General features: G+C 38.2%; 1 protein-coding gene across 1 annotated transcript; it reads left to right on the forward strand.

Moving 5' to 3' along the window:
• The first annotated feature begins 5,981 nt into the window (after positions 1-5,981).
• On the forward strand, positions 5,982-16,410 carry LOC124264361 (ficolin-2-like). The gene is made up of 4 exons (XM_046699114.1): positions 5,982-6,219; positions 6,895-6,937; positions 12,862-13,005; positions 15,150-16,410. Exons 1-4 carry the CDS (start codon positions 6,022-6,024, stop codon positions 15,533-15,535), a joined length of 771 nt encoding a protein of 256 aa, XP_046555070.1. The 5' UTR covers positions 5,982-6,021; the 3' UTR covers positions 15,536-16,410.
• The last annotated feature ends 9,323 nt before the right edge of the window (positions 16,411-25,733 follow it).

Raw genomic sequence — 25,733 nt, forward strand, 5'->3', positions numbered from 1 at the left:
GGGCTGCTAACTTTCTTGTATCTTGTGATCCATTGTCAATCATGTATAGTCGCAATACATAGCAAGTCGTTGAAATGCATTGGCCTCCAACCACGAAGAAAGAAGAATATAATAATTGAGGAAGTTCTGAAAAGCAGAGCAAGGACAATGTTACGAAACTGCATAAAGACTAAGGAGCCCTTTGCTGCTACTCGAAATTATATTTCAGTTGGCAATTCTCTTTAGGCTACACACCTGTATGTGGTAACCGTCTCCCACATTTGTTTCCTGACCACCGACAGACAGATGTATTTACAGACTGAAGTTAATCATTGTTTGCGTATAATGTAAATTTAACACACCCACGGGCGAAGCTGAGTCACGTAAAGTTCAATATCAACACTTATTTCTACTTCCTGATACAGTGATGATATGAGATGGTTTAATAATGGCAATATAGCCAAATTCTTTCCACGGACTGACTCACACTATTTTCATCTCGGACGGTTCCAAAAGTAGCCTTTTCGGTGGTCTGGTAGATATTTTTACCCCTAAGAGTAAATATTTCATAATATCCAACAGGTTCTCGTGTCGTCAGTTTGAGGTGTTTAAGGTATTATGAAAATTATGTTAAACTACATACGATTGTACAGTTCATGTTACGATAACCAATCATAACACATGTACTTTCAGTTTACCTAAACTCGGTGCACTGCATATTAGTGCTATGTACTTCATTGCGATGCCTACAAAAAGTGAATGGAGCTTGCGCGAGTTGGAAATGGCAGTCACAGTTTTTTACATTCGTGACCAACTCGTGTTATTCCGGAACACGCCGAATAGCGTCTTCTTGGAGGTTACGGAAAGACTGACTGACTGACTGAGTTTGGTTTTACGCCGCTTTTAGCAATATTCCAGCAACATCCAGGCGGGGGACACCAGAAATGGGCTTCACACATTGTGCCCATGTGGGGATTCGAACCCGGGTCTTCGGCGTGACAAGCCAACGCTTTAACCATTAGGCTACCCCACCGCAACGGTTACGGAAAGAGGCGAGTGGTGACGAATGTTGAATGTCGTCACCACTCGCCTCTTTCCGTAACCTCAAGAAGACTCGTCCCCTATCGATCATCTCCATCCATAGTTGGTAGATTAGGAAGAGTTTGTCCTGGGGCTTCAATCTGCTCCCCTGCCTCAGTCTTTACTCTCACAGTCTACAAAATAATATGTTTAATACTACTCATGTGACCTCATGGATAACAGTTTACACACTTTCAGCAAAGCTGTAAACAATTCAGCAGACTAAAGGTTTAAATACAAATTTTAGGTAATGTGGTCATTGGTCAATGGTCATGATGAAATGAAAAACTTTTATCTGTTGAATTCTGAAAGGTTACCTCACACTAAAACTGGTGGTACTGAAATGTTTCCTCTTTGATAGTCTGATAGACTCTGTGTTTGATGACGTTATCCAAGTAAGGCATGCTTTTAAATCGGGGATCCAGAGCCGAGACTTGAAGAAGTAATTCAAGTCGCTTGTATACCTGAAAATAAATATTTCATGAGTGTTTGTGTCATTGTCCCCCGCCGACTATGTATTCAGCAGCGTCCGTCCGTCCGTTCTTGATAACGCGATATCTCATGAACTGTTGTGCCCAATGACTTCAAATTCGGTGACAGCCTACATTGGGGGATTACGCAGACACCAGTCCATTTTGGTGACCTTTACCTTATCTTCAAGGTCACCACGACATTTGGCCACTTTTAAAAATTATGTAAACGCGATCTCTCATAAAACATAGCACCCAATGTCTTCAATTATGTCGACAGCCTACATTGGGTGATTATGCAGACACCAGTCATTTCTTGTATGTGACCAAAAAATAAAAAGTAGTAAATATGTTAGAAATATCTCATTCTTCTTTATCGGCGGGGGACATTGCCATACTAGTGGCAAATACTTGTTGTAATTTGTTCTTATCATTATAATCATACTGTCTATATATCATATTGTCATAATTTTAATCTACACTATTTCATATTATGTTATATTGGGCATATTGTCTCATTTTGAATTTATGATATCTATTCTTAATTGAAACTTTAATCTACACTATTTTATATAAATAAATATTATAGCTGTTATATTATAATATACTTTTACTGGACTTAATGTCTCATTTTGAATTTATATTATTTACTTTTAATTGAAACTTCTTAAAAACTTTTATTTACAGACCGCCGCCATATAGCTGGAATATTGCTGCGTGCGGCTTAAAACTAAACTCACTCACTCACTCTATAAAACTTGCCTTGACTCCAGATCAGACGTAATTGCCTTCTTCACACCAGGGACTAGAGTGTTGTCACTAAATTGGCGCTTCAAGTGATGCAGAAGCATTTCCTTGAAGGGATGTATCATGGATACTGTTGGGTGTGTCTGACTGCACATCTTTGTCGCAACAGTCTTTATTGGCTTCAGAATATGCAGTATTTCTTCAATATTGATCAGATCTTCATCAGTGAGTGTGACAAGTTCTTTAATGTTCTTCTTTAGTTCAAGCATTGCAGCAAATACTGCAGCCTGCTGCTGCACATATCTTTCCAACAAGTCATATGTTGAATTCCACCTCACGGCAACATCCATTACCGACATATTTTGTGGTAATTCAAGTTTTGTCTGCATCAGTGTAAGTGTACTTGTTGCTGATGTGCTTTTGTGAAAAAAGCGTACAACACGCCTCACTCTACTGTACTCTCTCCATCTGGGCAACTCTTAAACCACGCTGGGTGGCAAGATTCAACGTGTGAGCAAAGCATGTTATGTGCGGATTAAGTCCCGACTCATTAACTGCTTTCACAATGTTAGCAGCGTTGTCGGTTGTTACCGATGCACCCCTCCAAATCCTCTCCAATTTCATGACATCAACTTTTTCTTCCAAGCATCTTCTGATGTTTGAGCTTCTGAAAACTTAAGAGTTTCCAGAGTCACGTTTGACTTCGCAGCAACTTGTGATAAAGTTTGTTGGCCACTGAAACGTATTTTGCTCTCATCAATTCGTGGTTTCGTTGCCGTCGTACGTGACTCCTTGCCATCCACATTATGTTTCCGCTTCAAGTGATTGAATAGATTCGTTGTCGACCCTGTTTTGTAACCAATATCAACATAGCATGTTGTGCATGTTGCTTTTTCTTACATCTATCAATACGATTTTACGATGAACCGAACCGACTTGTGTGTGTGCCTCTCTCTGTGTCACTGTTTGTGATTGCATCATGTTTTCCTATGTTGCCACACAAACTCTATTCCATTTCCCAACTTGTAGTAAGTTGATGAAGAGAATGTAAAATATCTTCATACTCATAATGCATTGGGCGAAGCTGACACAATGTGTATCACTTATTTGCGTAGTCATGAAATGTTCAACAAAATGTAAACAAATAAAGTGGTGTCTGAAAGATTTGTTTCAGTTCGAAATCATTCATGTTGCATGTTTTGACGTTCAGGATGGTCAAGTCATGTAAATCGCTGTGGAGAATTACGTCCCTTGGCTTCAGAGTTGGGCACATCGTGGGTCTCTCTCTCTCTCTCTCTCTCTCTCTCTCTCTCTCTCTCTCTCTCTCTCTCTCTCTCTCTCTCTCTCTCTCTCTCTCTCTCATGTTAATAATGTAATGAATGTGTGTGTGTGTGTGTGTGAAATAAAACTCATTTGGACCTTGGACTTAAAACGTTTATGAATGCAATGATCCTCACAATATGGCTGGAATAATGCCAGTGTGACGTAAAGCCCAACTCAACTCAGATACGATATGATTAATGATTGTTATATTTTCTACCCGTTTATATTTAAATCATGAGTTATTTCATTGAGAAAACAAGTAAACTTTGTATTTTCTCAGCGCCGCGTTTTTCGACAATATACCACGATTCTGTTAAAACATCGAAGTGAAAATATTATCATAAAAACAAAAGAATGGCATGTCATAGGCAGCCATTTTCAGTAGAATTACCCGATCATGAGATTATATGTTCACTTTAGAGGCGGCATAAGATTACAGAAATATCGGTACGAAAGTGCAAGCTGACGTACGTCGGTGTATAATAGATTACAGTTTTGTAATGATCTATCTGGTTATAAAAGCCTGTGATGCATTTGTCATTTTATGACTTGTTGAAAGGCAGGCTCACTCCACATGAATATGTGATGAAGACATTTAGACGGGTGCTGTAAAATATGAATGTGATAAAGTAGTTGATATGTAACCCTGTTTGTACTGAAAAAGTTATGTATATATATGCATGTATGTATGTATGTATGTATGTATGTATGTATGTATGTATGTATGTATGTATGTATGTATGTATGTTTGTCACATGCAACAAGATGCTTGTCAACAGCGTGTTCGTATTGTATACGCAATGCAATTATATTCTACAAATCATGTATACAATCTATTTCAATTTTTTCAATACAGTTGTGTCATGGACCCTTAACGCTCCAGAACAAGAACAAGCTGAAGAGAGTTGTGAAAGTTGCAGGGAAAATATGTTTTAGTAATTTTTGGAATTTTAGAAACTCTATACATTTCAACTTTTTTTAATCTTACCTCAAGAATTTTAAATGACTCATCTCATGTTTTAAGCTCTTGTTATAAGCTTTTATCCTCTGGTTGTAGATATCTTATCCCCAATGTAAATCTAAGAGGGCAAAACAATATTTTATTCCCGTCAGTATATCTCTTTTACACCAATCTGATGTATTCTGTCATCTGTTGTGTTAGGCTTGTAGTTATGGTTATAACTTATTTTGTTTAACTTTTAAGGATTATACATGCACTATTGCTTTGGATGTGTTAAATACTATTGTTTATGTTTGTATGTCTGTTTGTATCGTGCTTTCTGTTTTAATATGTCATATGCCTCTGATGTACACAAACTCCCCTCACGGGTAATAAAAGCATATTATCTTATCTTATCTATCTTATGCCCTAAATGGATCCGCCAACTCCAGTTTATGAATATATCCTCAAACCGTAATGGATATTTGTATTTGATTTCAATGTCCTGTTAATATAAGTGAGTTTAGTTTTACGCCGCTTTTAGCAATATAGGAGAAATTGGCTTCACACAATGTACAATGTGGGGTATCAACACGAGTCATCAGCGTGACTAGCGAACGCGTTAGCCACTATGCTAACCCACCGCCCCTATTTAAGTCTATATTTCAGTCAAAAGATGTTCAAAAACTCAATAGCCATTTTGAAGTAATGAGGGCAACATCCCTCACATAGCAACGTTACAACATACATCTAATTCCATTTGTATCGATTTCTATACATGCGTTTATCCGTGTGTGCGTTTGTGCAAAAGCTCATTAGGAACTACATATAAAATAATAGAAACACTATAGGGGTGGTGGAGTATTCTAGTGGTTAAAGCGTTCGCTCGTCACGCCGAAGACCCCAGTTCGATTCCCCACATGGGTACAATGTGTGAAGCCCATTTCTGGTATATTGCTAAAAGCGGCGTAAAACTAAAGTCACTCACTTGCCCAGAAATCCCATGAGTATACAAAAAGGAATACGCTGGAATATTGCTGACTGTTCAACCCCTATTTAAAGAAAGTACATGATAGAAATTAGTCATTTTATGATAATATCATTCAGCATGAATATGCTGGAATCTTTTCATATTTTAAGACTAACGTTTACAAACACATTTCTGGCTGCGTTTGTGCGCAATATACAACAACGATGACATGATTAACGGGATTCAAACATATATTGCTGTCAAAATATATCGACATGAACTGCTCAAAACGCCTATGCGTTTCTTTTTTGAAGAGTATAATATCATTCAACATGAATATATCTCTGTACTTCCTGTTTAGTCATTGTATTGAATTTCAGGGTCAATGTAATGTTGTTTCTGTTGTAATTTTAGACCAGGAAGGATTTCGAAATTGAAAACATTTCCTGTTAGGTGTCTTTGTCAGGTCATCGGCGTTCGCTAGTAACACTAAAACATACTCATCTCACAGCATGGACGGGGACAAATACGACGCATGTGACGATGTGTGGGTTTCACAAGGGAGATCTCTAAGTAAATGCCACGCCCGTGGTTTGAAAGTTATGACAGTGATCGTAGCAGTCGTATTTGTGTTCATCATTGCCTGTGTCGCTGTTCTCTGTGTCGATGTCGGTACACAGGGGCGAAACCACCAGAAACTTTCGTTTTCCGTGAGTGTTACTTGTTGTAGTTCGCATGAATTTATCTAAAGAGTTTAAAGAGCGTCAAACGACTCATTCAAAAGAAACTGTTCAAAGCTACAATATTCAAGTCCTCAGTAAAGCTTTCAGATTTATTTGTTGTTTTACGCCGCACTCAGCAATAACCCTGCTATATGGCGACAGTCTATAAATAATCGCGTCTGGACCAGACAATCCGGTGATCAACAGCATGATCATCGATCTACGCAATTGGGATACGATGACAGGTGTCAACCAAGTCAGCAAGCCTGACCATCCGATCCCTAATTGTTTGATCGGCATTGTTGTTCTGGATCCCGTTAGCACGGATTGCTGAAAACCTACTCTTAACCGGAATTTCACAGGCTCCTTGAACACCTGACGCCACCACTATTTGATAGTAATTAATAAAACATGCTAATGAAAAAAAATCGAAATCATACAACCGAGTCAGTTTGGGGTAGATATCTCCTATGAATATGAAAAGTGTTTTGTTGCCTTTATTTCTTTCAGCTACTAACCCAGAACTCTTTAATTATAAACACTCCGACATGAAACTATAAACCTTAGCATTTTTGTGTGAGCGTTTTTGTATTAGTGCGACAGCAGCTGAACACATTTATCACTCGGTTTTGTAAGAAATATAACTTAATGTCTTATTTTCAGATGAAAAATGCCGTTCATGATAGGAAGGGAACTGAAGATGAAGGTACAGTAGAACATGTACAGTGTTTCAATATATAACCGGGGCGGTGGGGTAGCCTAGTGGTTAAAGCGTTGGCTCGTTACGCCGAAGACCCGGGTTCGATTCCCCACATGGGCACAATGCGTGAAGCCCTTTTCTGGTGTCCACCGCCGTGATATTGCTGGAATATTGCTAAAAGCAGCGTAAAACTCGACTCAGTCAGTCAGTCAGTCAATATATAACCCCATTTGCTATGTGTAATAATTAGCTAGACCTAGATTCTATAAACACCACAGGCACCATAATCATGGTATGTATCTAAGTAATAACAGAGCTTTGAGTCATAAGCGACAAAAACAGATAAAATAGTCAAGTTGATTTAATAACAAACAAAAACGAAAGAAATAATGAATGAATCCTGGTTTCTTGGTCATGCTGTTTATCACTGGATTATCTGGTCCAGACTCGATTATGTACATACCGCTGCCATACAGCTGGAATATTGCTTAGTGCGGCGTAAAACAACAAATAAACAAACCCCACGTGCACTGTGCTGTAGACAAAACAAATATTCTAGGAAAAGGCATGGTTAATTTGAAACCAAAATCACGTGAATTTGTTGGCTTGCCAGTAGCAACCGTTGATGAAGATAAGTGAAGTCAATGTGAACGCTGTTTTCATGGCAACAGCCTTCTGTCTCATGTAGGCGTTACTAAACCATATCAGCCCCACCTCTGACAAATAATAAAGATACCACGTATTCGCGAACGGAGTAGATATTTGTCCAAATGTTGAAACATATGTTCGTTATTCAGATAGATAAACACAATTTAAATTTAAAATAATAAACACTCAATCGACAGTCCACATTATAGTAATACATTCACGGATGGCTCTACTTTCACATTCGAAGATGCATTCCAGTGGCAACAACACTGATGGTGACTCAAGCCAGGAATGTTTAACCTATACAACCTTTCAGTGGCAACAACACTGATGGTGACTCAAGCCAGGAATGTTTAACCTATACAACCTTTCAGTTATCTTGGTCTGATGGTGACTCATGAAGTTTAACGTATTTCAGTGGCAACAACACTGACAGATAACCAGGAATGTTTAACCTTTACAACCTTTCAGTGAATGATGGTGACTCAAGCCATGAATGCGTGAGTGAGTGAGTTTAGCTGTACGCCGCTTTTAGCAATATTCCAACAATATCACGGCGGGGGACAACAGAAATGGGCATCACACATTCACCCATGTGGGAATCGAACCCAGGTTGTCACTAGGCTATCCCACCGCCCCAATATATTGATGAACAACTTCTTTATTACAGTGAGAGCGACGTTGAGTTTTACCGTTATTAAGCAAGTATTGTATATTGAACATGTGTTTCCAGACTATGACATAATTAACAAACCGGCAGAAAGGATCTCTATAGGTGGCAGACTCTCTGGTGGGATAGTGGTGATGATAAAACATCATTTCACGAAGTACATTTTGGGGTCTAAAATTACTGAAAATTGTGTTTTTCTCATCTTTGATAAGATTCTCTTTAAACTGGACACTGATGTGTTATATGCCTGTGCCTATATACACCCACAGGGATCCACGTATTACAACAAAGCTGGTCTACTTTGTAAAAATGGTATCACTTTATTTCAAGATAAATTACTGGACTTACTGTCTAATATGCAAGATGTACATATTTTGTGCGGAGGGGATTTTAACGCCCGTACAGGTACAGACCTAGACTTTGTTGAAGATGACATTATTGAATACACAGAAGGTGGAGAAAGCTCAATGTGGGATTTTCTTATAGACTATTTTAACATCAAGAGATTTTCTACTGATAAAATTGTAAATAATTTTGGGAAGTGCCTTCTCAATTTGTGCTCTGTATTGAATATCCACATAATGAATGGTCGATGTGGATCGGATGCGGAAGTAGGTGATTCTACTTATATTGGTGTTAATGGCACGAGTGTAGTAGACTATGCTATAGCGTCGTCATCACTGTTTGACAGTGTTCGTGACTTTTCAATCCCGTCCCGCACAGAATCTGACCATCTACCTCTCACTTTGTGTTTACGTGCGCTTCACTCATATGGGTACCCCCAATACAATGAAAAGAAATCCTTTAGATTTATTTGGGAACAGGATAAATTAGACCACTTTAGACAAAACATTCTTTCAGACAATGTACAAGGACTACTTAGTGAGTCTCTGGATTCAGCATTTACTGATATCGATAGAAGTGTTGATTTGATAACTGAAGCTCTTTGCATAGCTGCTAGCGACATGAAAAAAATAAATCACACCAGTAGACAATATGAAAATCCATGGCACGATACTGAATGCAGGAAACTTAAAAAAGAAAGATGTAGATATTTAAACAAATTTAGGAAATCGAAAGACGCAGACACTCTAGAAAAATACCACCGCAGTAGGAATGCATACCATGCACTTTGTAGACAAAAGCGAAATGAATATTTTAAGGTAAAACAACAAAAATTAGAGAATTGTATAAATGATTCAAAAACATTCTGGTCTATGCTGAAACAAATAAACGGACAAGCGCATTCGCGAAATAATATACAAATTGAAGATTGGTACAATTATTTCAGTGACCTGTTCTCCCACTCGGATTATGACAGTGCATTACGTGACCAGTCTGACACAGAAGTGAACAATTCTGATTGTTCTGATTTTAGTCCAAGCTTCGTAGAAGATATTCTTGACTCACCAATTACTAAGGAGGAAATACTTCATAGTATCACAAACTTAAAAGCTAATAAATCTTCTGGTATAGACTCTACCATCTCTGAATTTTTTAAACACTCTACAGATTTACTATTGCCACTCTTAGAACTGATATTTAATATCATCTTGGAAAAGGGATACTTCCCAAAATCCTGGTCCACTGGCATAATAGTTCCTATACATAAGAACGGAGACGTAAACAATCCTGAAAATTATAGGGGCATAACGTTATTAAGCATATTTAGCAAAATATTTACATCTACCATAAATAAGAGGTTAGTTAAATGGGCAGATACTCTAGACAAGATAACAGAATCACAAGCTGGCTTTAGGAAGGGATACACTACTATTGATAACATATTTGTTTTACATTCTATTATTCAGAAATATCTTAATCAAAAGGGACAAAAATTCTATGCCTTATTTGTAGATTTTTCCAAGGCGTTCGATTCAATAAACAGGAACAAACTATGGAATCTCTTAGACAAGCATGGTGTCAGTCGCAAAATGGGAAAATTACTGCGGAGCATATATGCAAATGTGAAAATTTGTGTAAGGAGTAATAATGAATTATCAGATACATTTCTGAGCCAATTAGGAGTCAGACAAGGCTGTATATTAAGCCCTTTTCTATTTACATTTTTCATAAATGAACTAGCAACCCAAATCCAAGAAAACTGTTCAAACGGTATCCAATTACATCCAGATATAATACAAATATTCCTGTTACTATTTGCCGATGACATCATATTGTTTTCAAGCACAATTAAAGGCCTACAAAGAGAGATTATTGAACTAGAGAATTATTGTGATAAATGGAAACTAACTGTAAACCAGGCTAAAACAAAGATAGTTGTTTTTAAAAATGGAGGTAAGCTAGCCAATAATGAAAAATGGTTCTTCAAGGGAAATAGACTGGAAACAACCACTTCGTATAAATACTTAGGTGTGCATTTTACCAATCATCTTTCATGGGCAGTACACACATCACAGGCAGCTATACAAGCAAAGAAAATATTAATAGGTATAATAAAATATATACATATTTTAGGCGACTTGTCTTACAAGTCTTTTTTCAAAATATTTGACGCCAAAATATACCCAATTTTGTTATATGGTGCAGAAGTATGGGGTTTTAAAACTTTGATGTCATAGAAAAAGTCAATTTGTATGCATGCAAGAAATTTCTGGGCGTAAAAACAGCCACGTCAACTTGTATGGTCTACGGAGAATGTGGAAGATATCCATTGTACATAGAATCAAATGTAAAATTATTAGATATTGGTTGAAATTATTAACAATGCCCTCACACAGATTGCCAAGAAAATGTTATGAAATGATGATACTATATGATAGCCATGGGAAACGTAATTGGGTAACAGACATAAAACAGTTATTATCATCTATCGGCTTCGGCAATGCCTGGCATGAACAATTTGTAGAATCTCATTCTCACTTTGTCTGTACAGTTAAACAAAGACTTAAAGATATATTCCTTCAAAATTGGTTAACTAGTCTCTCATTATCTAATAAATGTTTTTACTACAAAATGATAAAAGATTCCATATATACAGAACATTATCTTTCAGTCTTGACCATAAGGAAATATAAATCTTCATTAGCGAGATTCCGCTGCTCCGCGCATGATTTATATGTTGAAACTGGGAGATACCAAGGTATTGAGAAAGAAAGTAGAATCTGCCAAATGTGCAACTTACACGAGGTCGAAGATGAGTTTCACTTTTATGTGTTTGCCCAGCATACTTATCGTTAAGAAATAGATATATAAAGAAATATTATTATGTACATCCTGAAACGCATAAGTTTATATCATTGATGAATAATTCCAGTAAAACACATTTAGAAAGATTGTCCATATATATCCATAAAGCTTTTATTCTCAGAAAGAATGTTCTACTACCCGCACATGATTAAACAATGTACTACAGGCCTGTGGCCTTTCAGTATGAAATAAAGATTGATTGACTACTTAGGCTGTCGGTCCAGATTTGAAGAAGACATTGTAAGACGATGTCGTATTGGTCACAGTAGATACACTCATGAATATTTATTGAAAGGTGAAGATCCTCCATTTTGTGTCCCTTGTGATGAGAGAATCACGGTCAAGCATGTCCTGCTTGACTGTACCGATTTTCCCATCACAAGGGATAACTATTTCAAATCACTAATTATGAAAGTTCGTTTTAATAATATCAGTTTTCATTTAGTTATTGTTTTTTTAAAAGAAATTGATTTGATTCATAAATTTGGATGTACATATGTAATAGACAGGTAACACATGAACATTTACTGTGATTTGTAGTGGCGGTACCCTTGACGGGGTGGATGTACTGTAAAATTATTGCCCCCTTGAGAGTGTATATAAGCCCACTTCAACCACAGTACATTCATATCTACCATCGTTTTTAATCGTATTTGTAGTTTTTACATAAATGGCTAACAGTACTTACAATCGCTAGCAGCTGAAGGGATGGTATAAATGCAGCTGGAGAACCGTGCAGAAAGTAGAAGTATTTTAAGTCCCCACGGACCCTTGTATGGTGGCCTTGGAATTGGTGTTAGAGTATCAAGTCTATATTAGCAAACTTTATATAACCAGATTGAAAAACTTACAGTTGAACTAATACTATAAAATACGTCTAATTAGGATTGGGGCGATGGGGTAGCGTAGCGGTGGTTAAACCGTTCGTTCGTCACGTCGAAGGCCCGGGTTCGATTCCTCACATGGGCACAATGAGTGAAGCCCATTTCTAGTGTCCCCCGCGGTGCTATTGCTTGAATATTGCTAAAAGCGGGGTAGAACCAAACTCACTCACTCACTCTTATTTGGATTATTGTAGTACATGGTTAGGGTCATTTGACGTTGGACATCCTATTTTGTTCATAATTTTATACATCAAAATAGTGCAGCGTTAACTGTGCAGATGAGTAAGTATACTAAATATCGTCCATTACCACTACAAGGGAATTTCATACGGTTTGACATATGACAAGTACATGAGTGCCTAAGAACTGGGGTATCTGACGAATTGGGTTTGACCTCTTACACGAATTCTTACGTGTCTGCATGAAGCTGACACGCTTTGATGTAACCGTTGTACTGATCAAGGCGGCGATAAAACACTCACTCACTCACTCACTCACTCGTATGTTTTCTTGTGCAGCGCCAGATCGGATCATCATACAGAGGAGAAGGACAGGGGACGTGAACTTCACCAGAACGTGGAAAGACTACAGAGACGGCTTTGGAGATATAGATGGAGATTTCTGGTTCGGAAATGAGAACATTCACAAGCTGACACGAAAAGGTATGAACGTTGAGCCTGAACGTGGCCAAACATTTCCATCGAGCATAGTTACAGATACTTGTGAAGGCCCCCAATTCCGGATATAGAATGTGTCTTAGTTTGAACATTCCGCATTACCTCTAATAAGCACCGAGTCTCTATTAAGCGCCGAATCTCTAATAAGAGCTGAATTTGTAATAGGCGCCAGGCCTCTAATAAGCGCCGGGTAAGTTTTTTTCATAAATGTATTCTTCCTTGATCGCAAACTAGATTTATTCAGGAATCGTCCCTAACTTTGACGTAACGCTCACTAACAATTAGTTACGGTACACCCAGTGAGCGCAATAAGCGCCGGGTCTCCAATAAGCGCCGGGTCTCCAATAAGCGCCGTGTCTCCAAAAAGCGCCGGGCCTCTAGTAAGCGCCGGGTCTGGAAGTCTGTTGAAAAAAAAGCGCCCGGGCACTTAAGAGAGGAATACGGTATTCGTGACAATAAGCGACCTTTCTATTACGATGACGCATGTCTATTACGATGACGCATGGCTTTCATTTCCTGAAAAATAATTTTTAAAAATTCATAGTTTTAATTATTTTTGTTGCATTTTATGTTTTTTGTTGCAAATACTTATCTTGCTTTGAATTCATTATGAAACAAATTTAAATACGCTTGATTTATTTATCAACATTCAGGACACACACACACTGATAGTTCTGTTCCTAAAAACAGGAATCACTTGTCGTGTCCGACAAATGTATGTCAAATTATGAGAAACGAATATCCACCCAAACTGACACAAGTAAGGTGTAAATGTTTGACACTTATTTTATATAAAATTGTTAAAATCAAAACAAAAAAACAAAAATTGTCCGTTTCCCCAAAACCTGCAGGGACTCAGCTATAAGGAATTCCACCCAGTAAGGTTCATTCAGGGATTCAGTCTATCGAGCGGGCATGGAAGTTAAAGTTATTGTGATTTTTATCAACATTTTCACATCAGAGTTGTCAGGGAGTTTGTTGCCACGCATCGTCACCTCACTCACTCACTCTGTTACAGGGGCGGTTGGGTAGCCTAGTTCCTGAAGCGTCCGCTCGTCACGCTGAAAACCTTGGTTCGATTCCCCACATGGGCACAATGCATCAAGTTCATTTCTAGTCTCCCCCGCCGTAATATTGCTAAAAGCGGCGTAAAAGCACCCACCCTCACTCACTCACTCACTCCGTTACAGTGGCTTCATGTACATGAATTACACCTATCGGACTTGTATTCCCAGACCAAAGTGTTCTGTCTGTGTCTAAATTTCTCTTTCAAAAGCTTTAATGATTCATGTGCTGGTACTGACACCTATCGACAAGTATTCCCACCTTTTGGAGTTCGCCTTGTGCACATTGTCAAGGCTGGATTTACTTAACTCTTTCCGTAAACCAGTTGTTGGCGATGTATAGCCCGTGTTTTACACTGTATTGTCCTCTTTAATTGAAATGTTTTAGCTTTGCTCGCTAGTTTTATTCATATCTGTGATTCTCTAGTATTTTTACTGTCCATCGTCGACAGGTTTTAATCTTCAAAACGTTTTCTCTTTATATTTTATCAATTGTTTTCGTCACGATATGGCTGACATATTGCCCATGTGACGTTAAATATTAACTCACTCACTCACTTTCCGTAAACATTAATGATTCATCTACTGGTACTGACACCTATCGACAAGTATTCCCACCTTTTGAAAGTTCGCATTGTGTTCATTGTCAATGCTGTATTTACTTTCCTCTTTCCGTAAACATTAATGATATATTTTCTGGTACCTTTCCGTAAACATTAATGATATATTTTCTGGTACTGATACTATCGTCAAGTATTCCCACCTTTGGGAGTTCGCCTTGTGCCCATTATCATGCCTGTGGTTAAACTGCTCTTTCAAAAGCTTTAATGATTCATGTCCTGGTACTGACATCTATCGACTTGTATTCTCATATTTTTGGGGTTCGCCTAGTGCTCATTATCAAGGCTGTAATTACTTTTTCCGTAACATCAATTATTCATGTCCTGGTACTGGCAGCTATTGACCTTTGGATCCCACACCACTCGTGTCATGACTGTACTTCTCCTTCTCTTTCTGCAGTAATAATAATTCACGTAATGACGCTATAACATCCTATTGTTGTAGGTTACACCAGGCTTCACATTGAGCTGACAACGTTTGACAATGTTAGATATAGCATTGAATACGGCGACTTCCGGGTGCGATCAGAGGCCGAGCAGTACCAACTTATTGTGGCCAATTTCAAACCAGGTCACCTTGCCCTTACGTTCGACTGTCTGATTGCCCATAATGGTAGCAGATTTACAACGGTTGACAGGGACAACGACATTTCGGAACAGAACTGTGCCTCGCTTTACTTCGGTGGATGGTGGTACTCATCTTGCCAAGTGTGCAACTTGAATGGACTCTACAGGAATACGTTCTACAAAACCGGGGATATAATCTGGTGCTCTATAAACAGATACAAGGGAATTAAACAAACACTGATGGCCATACAGCAACAATCCTGATGAGTGAGTTGGGTTTTACGCCGCTTTTAGCAATATTCCCGCAATATCACGGCGGGGACACCAGAAATTGGCTTCACACAATGTACTCATGTGGCAATCCTGATGTACTTGCCAACAAGGTGATATTATGATCAACAGTTATGTCACACCAATACATCTGAAAATGTTTGTGGGACTGGCTCATCTGACACAAAATGTGACTTTTTCGAAACGAGTTGTTGAAGCAGTGCGTTTCTCCATTCATAGAGGCATGGGTAAAAGTGAAAATATTTTCAGCAATTATCATTTATCAGTATATGTTTAGCATCATGCTGTTTGGATAATTTGTTACAGTTGTTCCACTCTTTTCACTATTTGCAAAATAGACATGAAAAATCTCACCATATCGTCGCAAACATTGTTTATGACGTCATAAGCGATTTACATGAGTCTTCCCAAAAATATATTCATTGAGCTTTCAATTTCTTTATTCAGTATACAGGTCAACGACCCATGTACAAAATAATTCAAAATAATCATTATAAAGACAGATGGGAATTTTTGAGAAATATAGCTTCCCTTATAAACTTTGCAACAGTTAACAAAATATTTATCTTATTACATGTTAGAAGAGTTCTAAACTTAAACATCATTGGTGAATTACAATAACATCTAACGCACAAAATGTACATATTCTATTACAGCGGAGAATGCCACACCGCCTACCAATATTAACTATTAAAGGGAGCTCACTCATAAACATAAAAGTCTGCATTCTCTTTCTGATAATATTCAATTGACAATAGAGATTACTAGGCGTCATTAATAGAGGGACAAATGATATAAAGCACATGTAAAGAAACGTTTCTCAGAAATAATAGAACTAAGAATGTGATCATAATGTTTAATGTGTTGACAAAAAAGTTCAAACAGCACTAGCAAACATCAGCTGTATAGACCAACCTTCCCAAAATGAAAATGACAAAAATGAAGCAGTCGGTTATTCAGTATATCGTGTACCCTCCTAGCGCGTCCAAGACACAGGTGCACCTTGTTCTCATGCTCCTTATCAAGTTCATAAAGAAAGCTTGCGGAATCGCATTTCATTCCTCTACTAGAGCTCTGCGGAGTCCTGGGAGATCCACCGGTTCTGGGTGACGTGTGTACTCACGTCGACCGAGTTCCCGTCAGGCATGCTCAGTTGGGTTGATGTCTGGCGAGCATACTGGCCACTCTATCTGCTCTACACCCTGCTGCCTAAGGAATTCCGTGACAATCATGATCCTATGAGCCCTAGTGTTGTTGTCTTGCAGTAAAGAGGATAGACCATAAAAGCTATGCATAGCTTGCAGGAATCTCGTCCGGTAAGATTACGTCGACCACGTGTAGTGGAGTACGTCTAATAGGAGTTATCCCTGCCAAAACCATGACCGACATTGAAGTGTTCAGTCTGCAGATCTGCTGCGTTAAGGAATCTGTTGACCAGATTCCAAACGGCCTATAGCCTGACCCCTTTCATCAAGTGTCAAAAACGTCTCATTTTAAGCTGCGATTTCAAACAGGTACCTGAACGGTGAACGACAGTGAAAAGCGACTTGCACGTGCAAATCATTGACATTAAGTGGCAGGTGGATTTCCATATGGACAATTTGAATAAAAAATGTGCCATTTCTATCAGAATGTATCGGACGTTACAGAACGTAATAATGACATTTCAAAGGCCTGATGTGTTTTTCCATACTGTTAAGAAAGTTTGTAAAACATTTAGTTGTATAAATTTTAAAAAACCCGAAGGTTTTACAACTTTTACGAAACAGTGTTACCAATAGCTTGACCCTTCATTAATGACGCGAGTATATAATGATCAATCAGCCCTGGCGAAGTACCTCCTTGATAAAGATGGACCATCGCCAGGGTTGATAGTTTTGAAAAAGGTGGGGAAGTGATGAGTGACGCCGCACATTTCCAGCTATATGGCGGCGGTCATCGAGTGGACCATCCATTCAAATTCATTATATTGGGTTGGAATGGGTCAACCAAGTCAGCGAGTGTCCGATCCCGATCAAACGACAAGCTGTATATGTTCCAGTAGCTGGATGTGGTTAAATCATCGTTAAATATGTTATTGTCTTACATGAATTCCTCAAGGAGTGTACCTTTAGCATTCGTATGGGCACTGCACCAAAGCGGGTTGTGTCCGTTCAGATCACCCATGATAACTCATGGCTTTGGAAGCTTATCATACAAATTTTGGAGACCCGAATGTGTCAAAGCAATGTGCAGAGTCAGAGGTACAGCAACAGTGAGTGAATGAATATAGATTTACGCCGCACCTAGCAATATTCCAGCTGTATGGCAGCGGTCTGTAAATAATCGAGTCTGAACCAAACAATACAGCGATAAACCGCATGAGTATTGATCTACGCAATTGGGATACGATGACATGTGTCAACCAAGTCAGCGAGCCTGACCACCCGATCCCGTTAGTCGCCTGTTTCGACAAACATGGGTTGCTGAAGATCGATTCTAACCCGGAACTTCTGCTACAGCCTGACCATATACGACATACAGAGTTGCAGCTGCTGCAGTGGCAGGCCAGCATACATATTCTGTTCGACTTCCCCAAAATAGTTCAATGTTTAGTGCTTAAGCAAAGGCTTTTCTCTTTGCATTATGTGAGGGAGTTACTATTTAACGTCACATCGGCAATATCTCCGCCATATCGTGACGAAAACAATCAATACAATAAAAGGTGGAAACATTGTGAAGATTAAAACCTGTCGACGATGGACAGTAAAAATACTAGAGAATCACAGATATAAATATAAAACTAGCGAGCAAAGTTAAAATATTCCAATCAAAGAAGACAATACAATATAAAATACGGGCTATAGATCGCCAACAACTGAAGGCAGATCACCATACTAGGGCCCATGGGGACTTACATTACGTTTGCTACCTGCATGGCCCCCAGCTGGATTTACACCATCCCTTCAGCCATTGGCGTTGATGCTGAGATTTAGCCATACATTAAAAACACAAAAATACTACGATTAAAAACCTGGTACACTTAAATTGACTTGAAATGGTTTGGGACTTACGTACCCTCGCAGGAGGACAATAATTTTACGCTACTTCAACCCCCTTTGAGGGTACAGCCATTAACAATCTCAGTTACTAATTCAAACTGCCAATACTAAAATATATATCTATTTACAAATCACTTAACAAATCGAATTGTTTTAAAAATGCAATAATTAAATGAGAACTGACATTATTAAAAAGATCCTTCATAGTTTATACTTTGAAATAGTTATCCCTTGTGATGGATCTTTGCATTAAACCATATAGACAATATAAATATTAAAACAGCCATAATTTTCTCTGATTTTTTGTCTCGCTTACAAACTATTAAGACACCGTTTATAATTTATGGCCCGGGTGGGATCATGATGAATTTAAGGGGAGGGGAGGATGGGCTGGGGTCACCCATTTCGTTCTGGGATTGTAGGGGATGTCATTCACATCGTACATGCTTCTCCATAAAAATCATCAAAACACACACACACACACACACACACACACACACACACACACACACACACACACACACACACACACACACACACACATTAATTATGAACGGTCCTTAAGTACATGAAATGTGATCATCCATTTATTTCTTACAGTTGGAGCTTTCATAATCGTTTAGCTACACAAGATCATGTTGTTGTATTTTGCTAGTTGTCAGGTCATGCAGGTATATTTGGTAACAACAGAGCTGTTACTGCAACCAAAGGTGCACTTCATCAAACGGTTTCAGACTGCAAACTACTATTCTCTGATTTGAATTACTCAATGGCAATATAGGTAGAATCAAATGGCAGGAATCATCTTGTCGCAGGGATGAAGTCCTTTTCAACAGATGTCGTATTGGACATTCACATTTTCCTCATTGATATCTTTTACAGGGCGAATATGCACTAATGTGCATCCCTTGTCATAGTCCTTTCACCGTCAACATCTTTTGTTTGAATATGCAGATCTGGGACTAATTCCTCAAATGTTCAAACCATTTATGAACTTTTTACTACAATTTCGAAACACTTGGTTTCAGAATATTTGAAGGCAATAACACTGTATGACAAGATGTAAATTTTATCTTTTCAATTTCAGTTTATATTGTACACTGTGATAACGCGCTAAAGTTTGAGTGATCTTCGTCATCATTTACCTAGATATCTATATTCATTAATTTACATAGGAAATATATTCGTTTTTCTAGCCGCGAATACTAGTAGCTGCAACATTTACCTACTTACTCACTACAGTCTGAAGATTGATATTAAGAGAGACAGGGTTATGTATAATAACCTACCGTACCAAAAACAGAAACACCTCCAGTAGCTTTATCTCCTAGATTAGAAAAAGGAATGGTAATCGCTGTACTGTTTTAAGTTAAAGATAATTGTATTTTAGGTATGTCTCTTGAAGACAAAGTGTATCAATGATTGTATTATTGTATAATTGAAGGTATTTTTGAGTCGGTGGCTCAATTGGCGATCTCTCTCGTGAATATGTAGAGGAGCTTTTCTTTTGAGGGGAAAAGAATGGGTTTTCTAGAGGAACCTCTGAAGATGAATGGACAGTAGGGAGTTGTTTTCTATTTAATTTCCTTTCTTGTTTAATGATCTGTTTTAATGATCTTGCACTGGCTGTGAAACACATGTTTCAGATTGTTTTTCAGGCAGACTCTCTGTTTGGCATTGACTGAGTAACTGGGGAAGTAGACTGAGTGACTGCGGACTTAGAGTGGCTGGAACAGATTTTTCTGACTTGATCCATGTCAAGTCAGTCTGACATGCAATAGAGGATGTTGCTACCGCACGAATCATTGCAGCGGAATATGTTATATCCGACGGAGTTGAGGTATGTGTTGTATACAGTTGTTTGGCATCTAAATATGACGGGTTTTTTTAACACGTTAGGATCGTGATGAAGCAGGGTGTGGACCTTCACAATTCGCACATTTATATTCTTTGTGGCAGTCTGTGTATCATCATGGCGGTCTCGACTACCATGACACGATTTCGATCAAAGTGTTGGCTGTGTAACACGGTAGCAGATTTGGGACATACACTTCCATTGCGATATTGAAGTACCCTGCTTTGATTGATAGGGGAATGGTTGCAAGAGCAAATGTCAATAGATAGTTGTTGGTGTTAATGATGGCAACCTCTCTCTTGATGGTAAAACATTTCACCGCTATAACAGCCTGGGTCTAAATTTTCGAAGCTCTCAGAGCGCTAAAATAGTCGTAAGTTAATGTTAATGTATGGCACTTACGACTATCTTAGCGCTAAGAGAACTTCGAAAATCTAGGACCTGCTCCTTCAGCTCTGTTGCAATGTCCTTTGCCCTATCTTTACCCTCAACATCCAGAAATCTAGAGCATGAACCGACATTTGAAGAGATATTTCTTGCAGTTTGGTCAAATTCATCCAAACGCCTTTTCTGTTCATTTCTTGGTGAACCAGATTGTTGTAACGCCATAATGAAAGAAACATGATTCGGCTCCCCTGCTCCCTATCAACCACGGAATGTCCGAGATGCTGACACCATATTATATTATATTTTGGTAGTTTTACTGTCTTTTCTCGACAGATTTTATCATGATATATTATTAGTTGCATGATGTTTTGAAAGGGTGTACGGGTCGTAAGTCTTACAGTCCCGTACACCCTTTCAAAACACCGTGTGACGAATTTATTATCCTTAAGATTTCTTTATTTTGCATATCGTATAAAACCAGTTTGGTTAGAGTGAATAAGTTCATCTCAAATATTTTTAATCTATGTGCAATGCAGGAGCTGATACTTTTATAAATTGCATTAAGTAAAGAGATTGACCTCCTGTTTTTAAGTAATGTTCTATCTTTCTTGGATTTTGGAATACAGGTGATAACACCCCTTTTCATATTCAAAGACATTTCATTTTTTGTAGATACATCTTTAATAAATCTATAGATCCACATTTTTAATTATTTCCAAAAGATTTTAAATATTTTGCTGTCAGTAAGTTCATTCTTATCATTAGTTATTAACTTATTGATGGATTTTTTGTGTGGATAATTTTCTATTTTCCAGATGGCAGAAATATTTGAATTTGTATTCCTTTCCTTGCCTCATTTATAATTTCTTCCATTTCTTTCTTATATTTTGATAGTTCACTCAAAAGTTCTTTGTTTTTAAAGTTTTTTCTTCGACCTGTTTTATTTTTAATTCTAGTTCTGTGTTATTTGTTTTTTGTTTTATTTGTATAGGATGCAAAAGATATAGTCTTCCCTCGAATTTTCATTAATAAAGTTTCCAGAAATAAGGAGTTAGATATTGTAAGTTTAATATTTTCAGTGTTTATAAAAGTCATCATTTTTTTCTGTTGAGTATTCCTGAACAGTGGCATTTAAAATAGTTCTGACTAAGTTTCCATATTCAGGATTCAACAACAAGGAATTATTAAAGATTCCAATACCCATATCCTCGTTCCTTATTTGCTTAAATTGAAAAAGCTAGATAGCACTCTATGTTCTTTGTGCAATGATCTAAATGAGAGTGTTTGTCATGTGAACTGAGAATGTCAGGGGACACAAACCTTTTGGAAAAACCTACAAATCTGGCTTAACAATTTATACCCTCATCCATTGCTATTATCAAAAGATATGGTTTGGTTTGGTCCATATTTACCTGATATCATATTTCTCTTTTATTGACCTATATATGTTTATTAACATGACATTGACATAATATCTGTACATCATCTATCTGTATGTATCGCAGTTTTGTACATATGGCATTGTGATCTTGGGAACCAATAAAAAAAGACAAAAACCGATTTTATTAATCTGTTTATACTCATAACAGTATACGCCAACTCAAAAAATTCGAAGCGATTAGCCATTTGGCAGCCACATTCCATCTGAGGTCAAGGTCATTTGTACAACCCGTGTAGAGTGTCACGTCACAGATTATATGACGGGGTGTACGGTTTGTACACCCTGGCAAATCCGCCAACATGGTTTCGTATGCTTTCGCTTTTGACCAATCAGAATTCGACAAATGTATCTAAAGGGTAATAATATTAATGTATGCCCTGTTTTCGTCACGGTGTGGCATTAGTGCCAAGTGACTATAATTATTAACTCACTTTAAATATGTACACCTAAAGATATCTTAACTGGGAAAAAACAGTAGAGAGTTTGACTTTTTATGGCTTCTGTTGTGCCAATGTTGAGTGAGTGAGTATGGTTTTACGCCGCTTTTAGCATTATTCCAGCAATATCACGGCGGGGGGCACCACACATAGTACCCATGTGGGGAATCAAACCCGGGTCTTCGGCTTGACGAGCGAACGCTTTAACCACTGGGCTACCCCACCACTCCAGTGCCAATGTTGAATCAAAGACATACGTTAAGTGGATTCAAACCGTCGAAATGCCTGAGGAGATAAAACTTCTGCCACTTAGCGTTTATCTCGTTTTTCAATATGCTCTTCCATTAGGTGAAACTCAATCCAGCGGCATTTCACGTTAGAACCAACTTGCTTTTTCCTTTGACAAATTCTTATATCAGTCTTTCGAGAGGCTTAGCGTGAGCTGAGGTGAGGTGGGAAGTGTTTGACTGTCCATATATGACCACATGTTTTACTCCGGTTGAATAGTCCATAATGAATGCACCGTTAGGTTTGTTGGCTTATGTGCATTTATCGTTCTGTCTGGATTTTCTGCTGGCTTTGTCGATGCGTCAAATTGTAGTTTCCTGGAGCCCTGTTGGATCAGCCTTCACAGATGGCCTGGGCACCACGTATACGTCTGTGAGCCAAGTACAGTGTGCGAAGATTGGCCTTGAGAACCCCTCAACCCTTTGCTTGTTCTACTGGAATCGTGACAGAAACTGTTTACTCAATACTGATCTACCCAAACATGTACCGAACGAGACCAAGTCAACCGTATCCTATGCAGTGCTGAGACAGGTAAGTGATTATTCTATTAGACAGACCCGTGAAGATCCGGGTTAGAATTGGTCTTCAGCAACTCATGCTTGTTGTAAAGGGCGACTAACGGGATCGGGTGGTCAGACTCGGTCCCTTGGTTGACACATATCATCGGTTCCCAATTGCGTTGATGGATGTTTATGTTGTTGATCACTGGATTGTGTGGTTCAGACTCGATTATTTACAGGCCGTCGCCACATAGCTGGAATATTGTGTTAAACACCAACCAACCAACTATCATATTAAACACATACTGCCATGTTTTCAAATCATAGAGGGGCGGTGGGGTAGCCTAGTGATTAAAGCGTTGGCTCGTCACGCTAAAGACCCGGGTTCAATTCCCCACATGGGTACAATATGTGAAACCCATTTCTGGTGTCCCCCGCCGTGATATTGCTGGAATATTGCTAAAAGCGGCGTAAAACCATACTCACTCACTCACTCACTCAAATCATAGAATTTTTTCTGGGAATTTTGTTCGGATATGCAGTGGAATCTGTTTCTTTGTAAACCGGTTTTCTCCATAACCCGGACTATTCCGGAATGAAAACAGTGCCTTGTAATCCGGACGTAGCTGACTAAAATAACAGTTGAATAAACATCTCCGTTAGTCAATGGTTAAATAATTCTATAAACAGACATTATTTAATGTGATAAGATTGACTCATTTTGAAGTCCTATAAATGACACATTACTTCCTTGTTTCACATTCACTTCATAGTAATGGCAGACCGGCCAGAGAAATGTAGCGGACTGATTTGTCACTTGGTGACAAAGTGAAACTTATTGACGGTAACGGACAAAGTTGACCAATCCGGACTGCTTTATAATATTTTGACATAAGAAATATACACTTAATTCATATGGATAGTTATGCTATATAAGATATGTTAGAGTGAGTGAGTTTAGTTTTACGCCTCTGTCAGCAATATTACAGCTTTATTGCGGCGGTCGGTAAATAATCGAGTCTGGACCAGACAATCCAGTGATCGACTGCATTAACATCAATCTACGCAACTGGGATACATGTTTCCAGCGTCATCTAGTATGACCACCCGATCCCGTTAGTCGCCTCTTCCGACGACCATGGGTTACTGAAGATCTGTTGTAACCCGGATCTTCACGGGTAGTGATCTTACAAATGCCTAAGTTAAATACTTCTAATAAAGACAATCGGTCACAACAGAGCGACAAAAGCATTTCTATAATTGTAAGAGATCAGCACCAAAATGCAGAGTCAATCGTTGGATTCAGACTGTATCGTGACTAAGGCCTTTTGAATCGCTTGTCAAATATTGAGGATTCTTGATATTTGTGAAAAGGTGAGCACATTCTCCAAAAGTGGCCTTGTTAAAAACACACGAAAGAACAAGTCAATTAATTGTTCATCTGAAACAAAGCGGGTACAAAAGATACACAAATCCAAACCAGGGGATTGTTTTATGCATCATTTTTATACTGATGCGTTAAATATGGAAATGCCATCCTGTATGATATTTATGCAAATTGCGTGTGTAGAGAGTGCTACCAATAGGACAGGACATGGTGTCATATATTTTCAGTAATGCATTCACCGCTATATGACCTTTTCACGTCGACTTGAATCTGCTTCTGGAAACCAGGTCTGATTATTCACAACACAATATAACACAATTATTTGCGTTTCAGGTACCCGTATTGCAATACTAACTGCGATATATTGGGAGCTAAAATGTTTGACACTGATTGTACACGCAGATCCTATTTTCTACTCACTAAGGATGTTAACATCAATGTTGTCGTTCTGATAAAGGCACCCCCAAAATAGGCTGGATATATATGGAATCTATCTTCTTTTTCGTATAATTAAGAGTATGTAAAGTATGACATTTTGCCGGTGAAATGAAAAGTCTGTGCTCACAAAACTTCGTTCATATTTGTATCTAATGTACCGGTTGTCAGAAATAATAATGTAATACGTGCGTGAGTTATCGTTTGAAAGCATATTGCGGTATACTGGCAATACAGTGCAGTCCTATCTATAACCGGACTAAAAACATTTTCTTCAAAATAATATCATGAATTGTAACTTGACTTGTTTGGGGAAAGATATTAATCACTTACAATCAATCTATCAATCTTTATTTCTTACTGGCTTGTAGTACAATACAATTATTCATGCCGTAGTAGT

The sequence above is a fragment of the Haliotis rubra genome, unplaced genomic scaffold (assembly GCF_003918875.1).
Source record: "Haliotis rubra isolate DU_JTF1 unplaced genomic scaffold, ASM391887v1 Scf92, whole genome shotgun sequence".
Lineage (NCBI taxonomy): Eukaryota > Metazoa > Mollusca > Gastropoda > Lepetellida > Haliotidae > Haliotis > Haliotis rubra.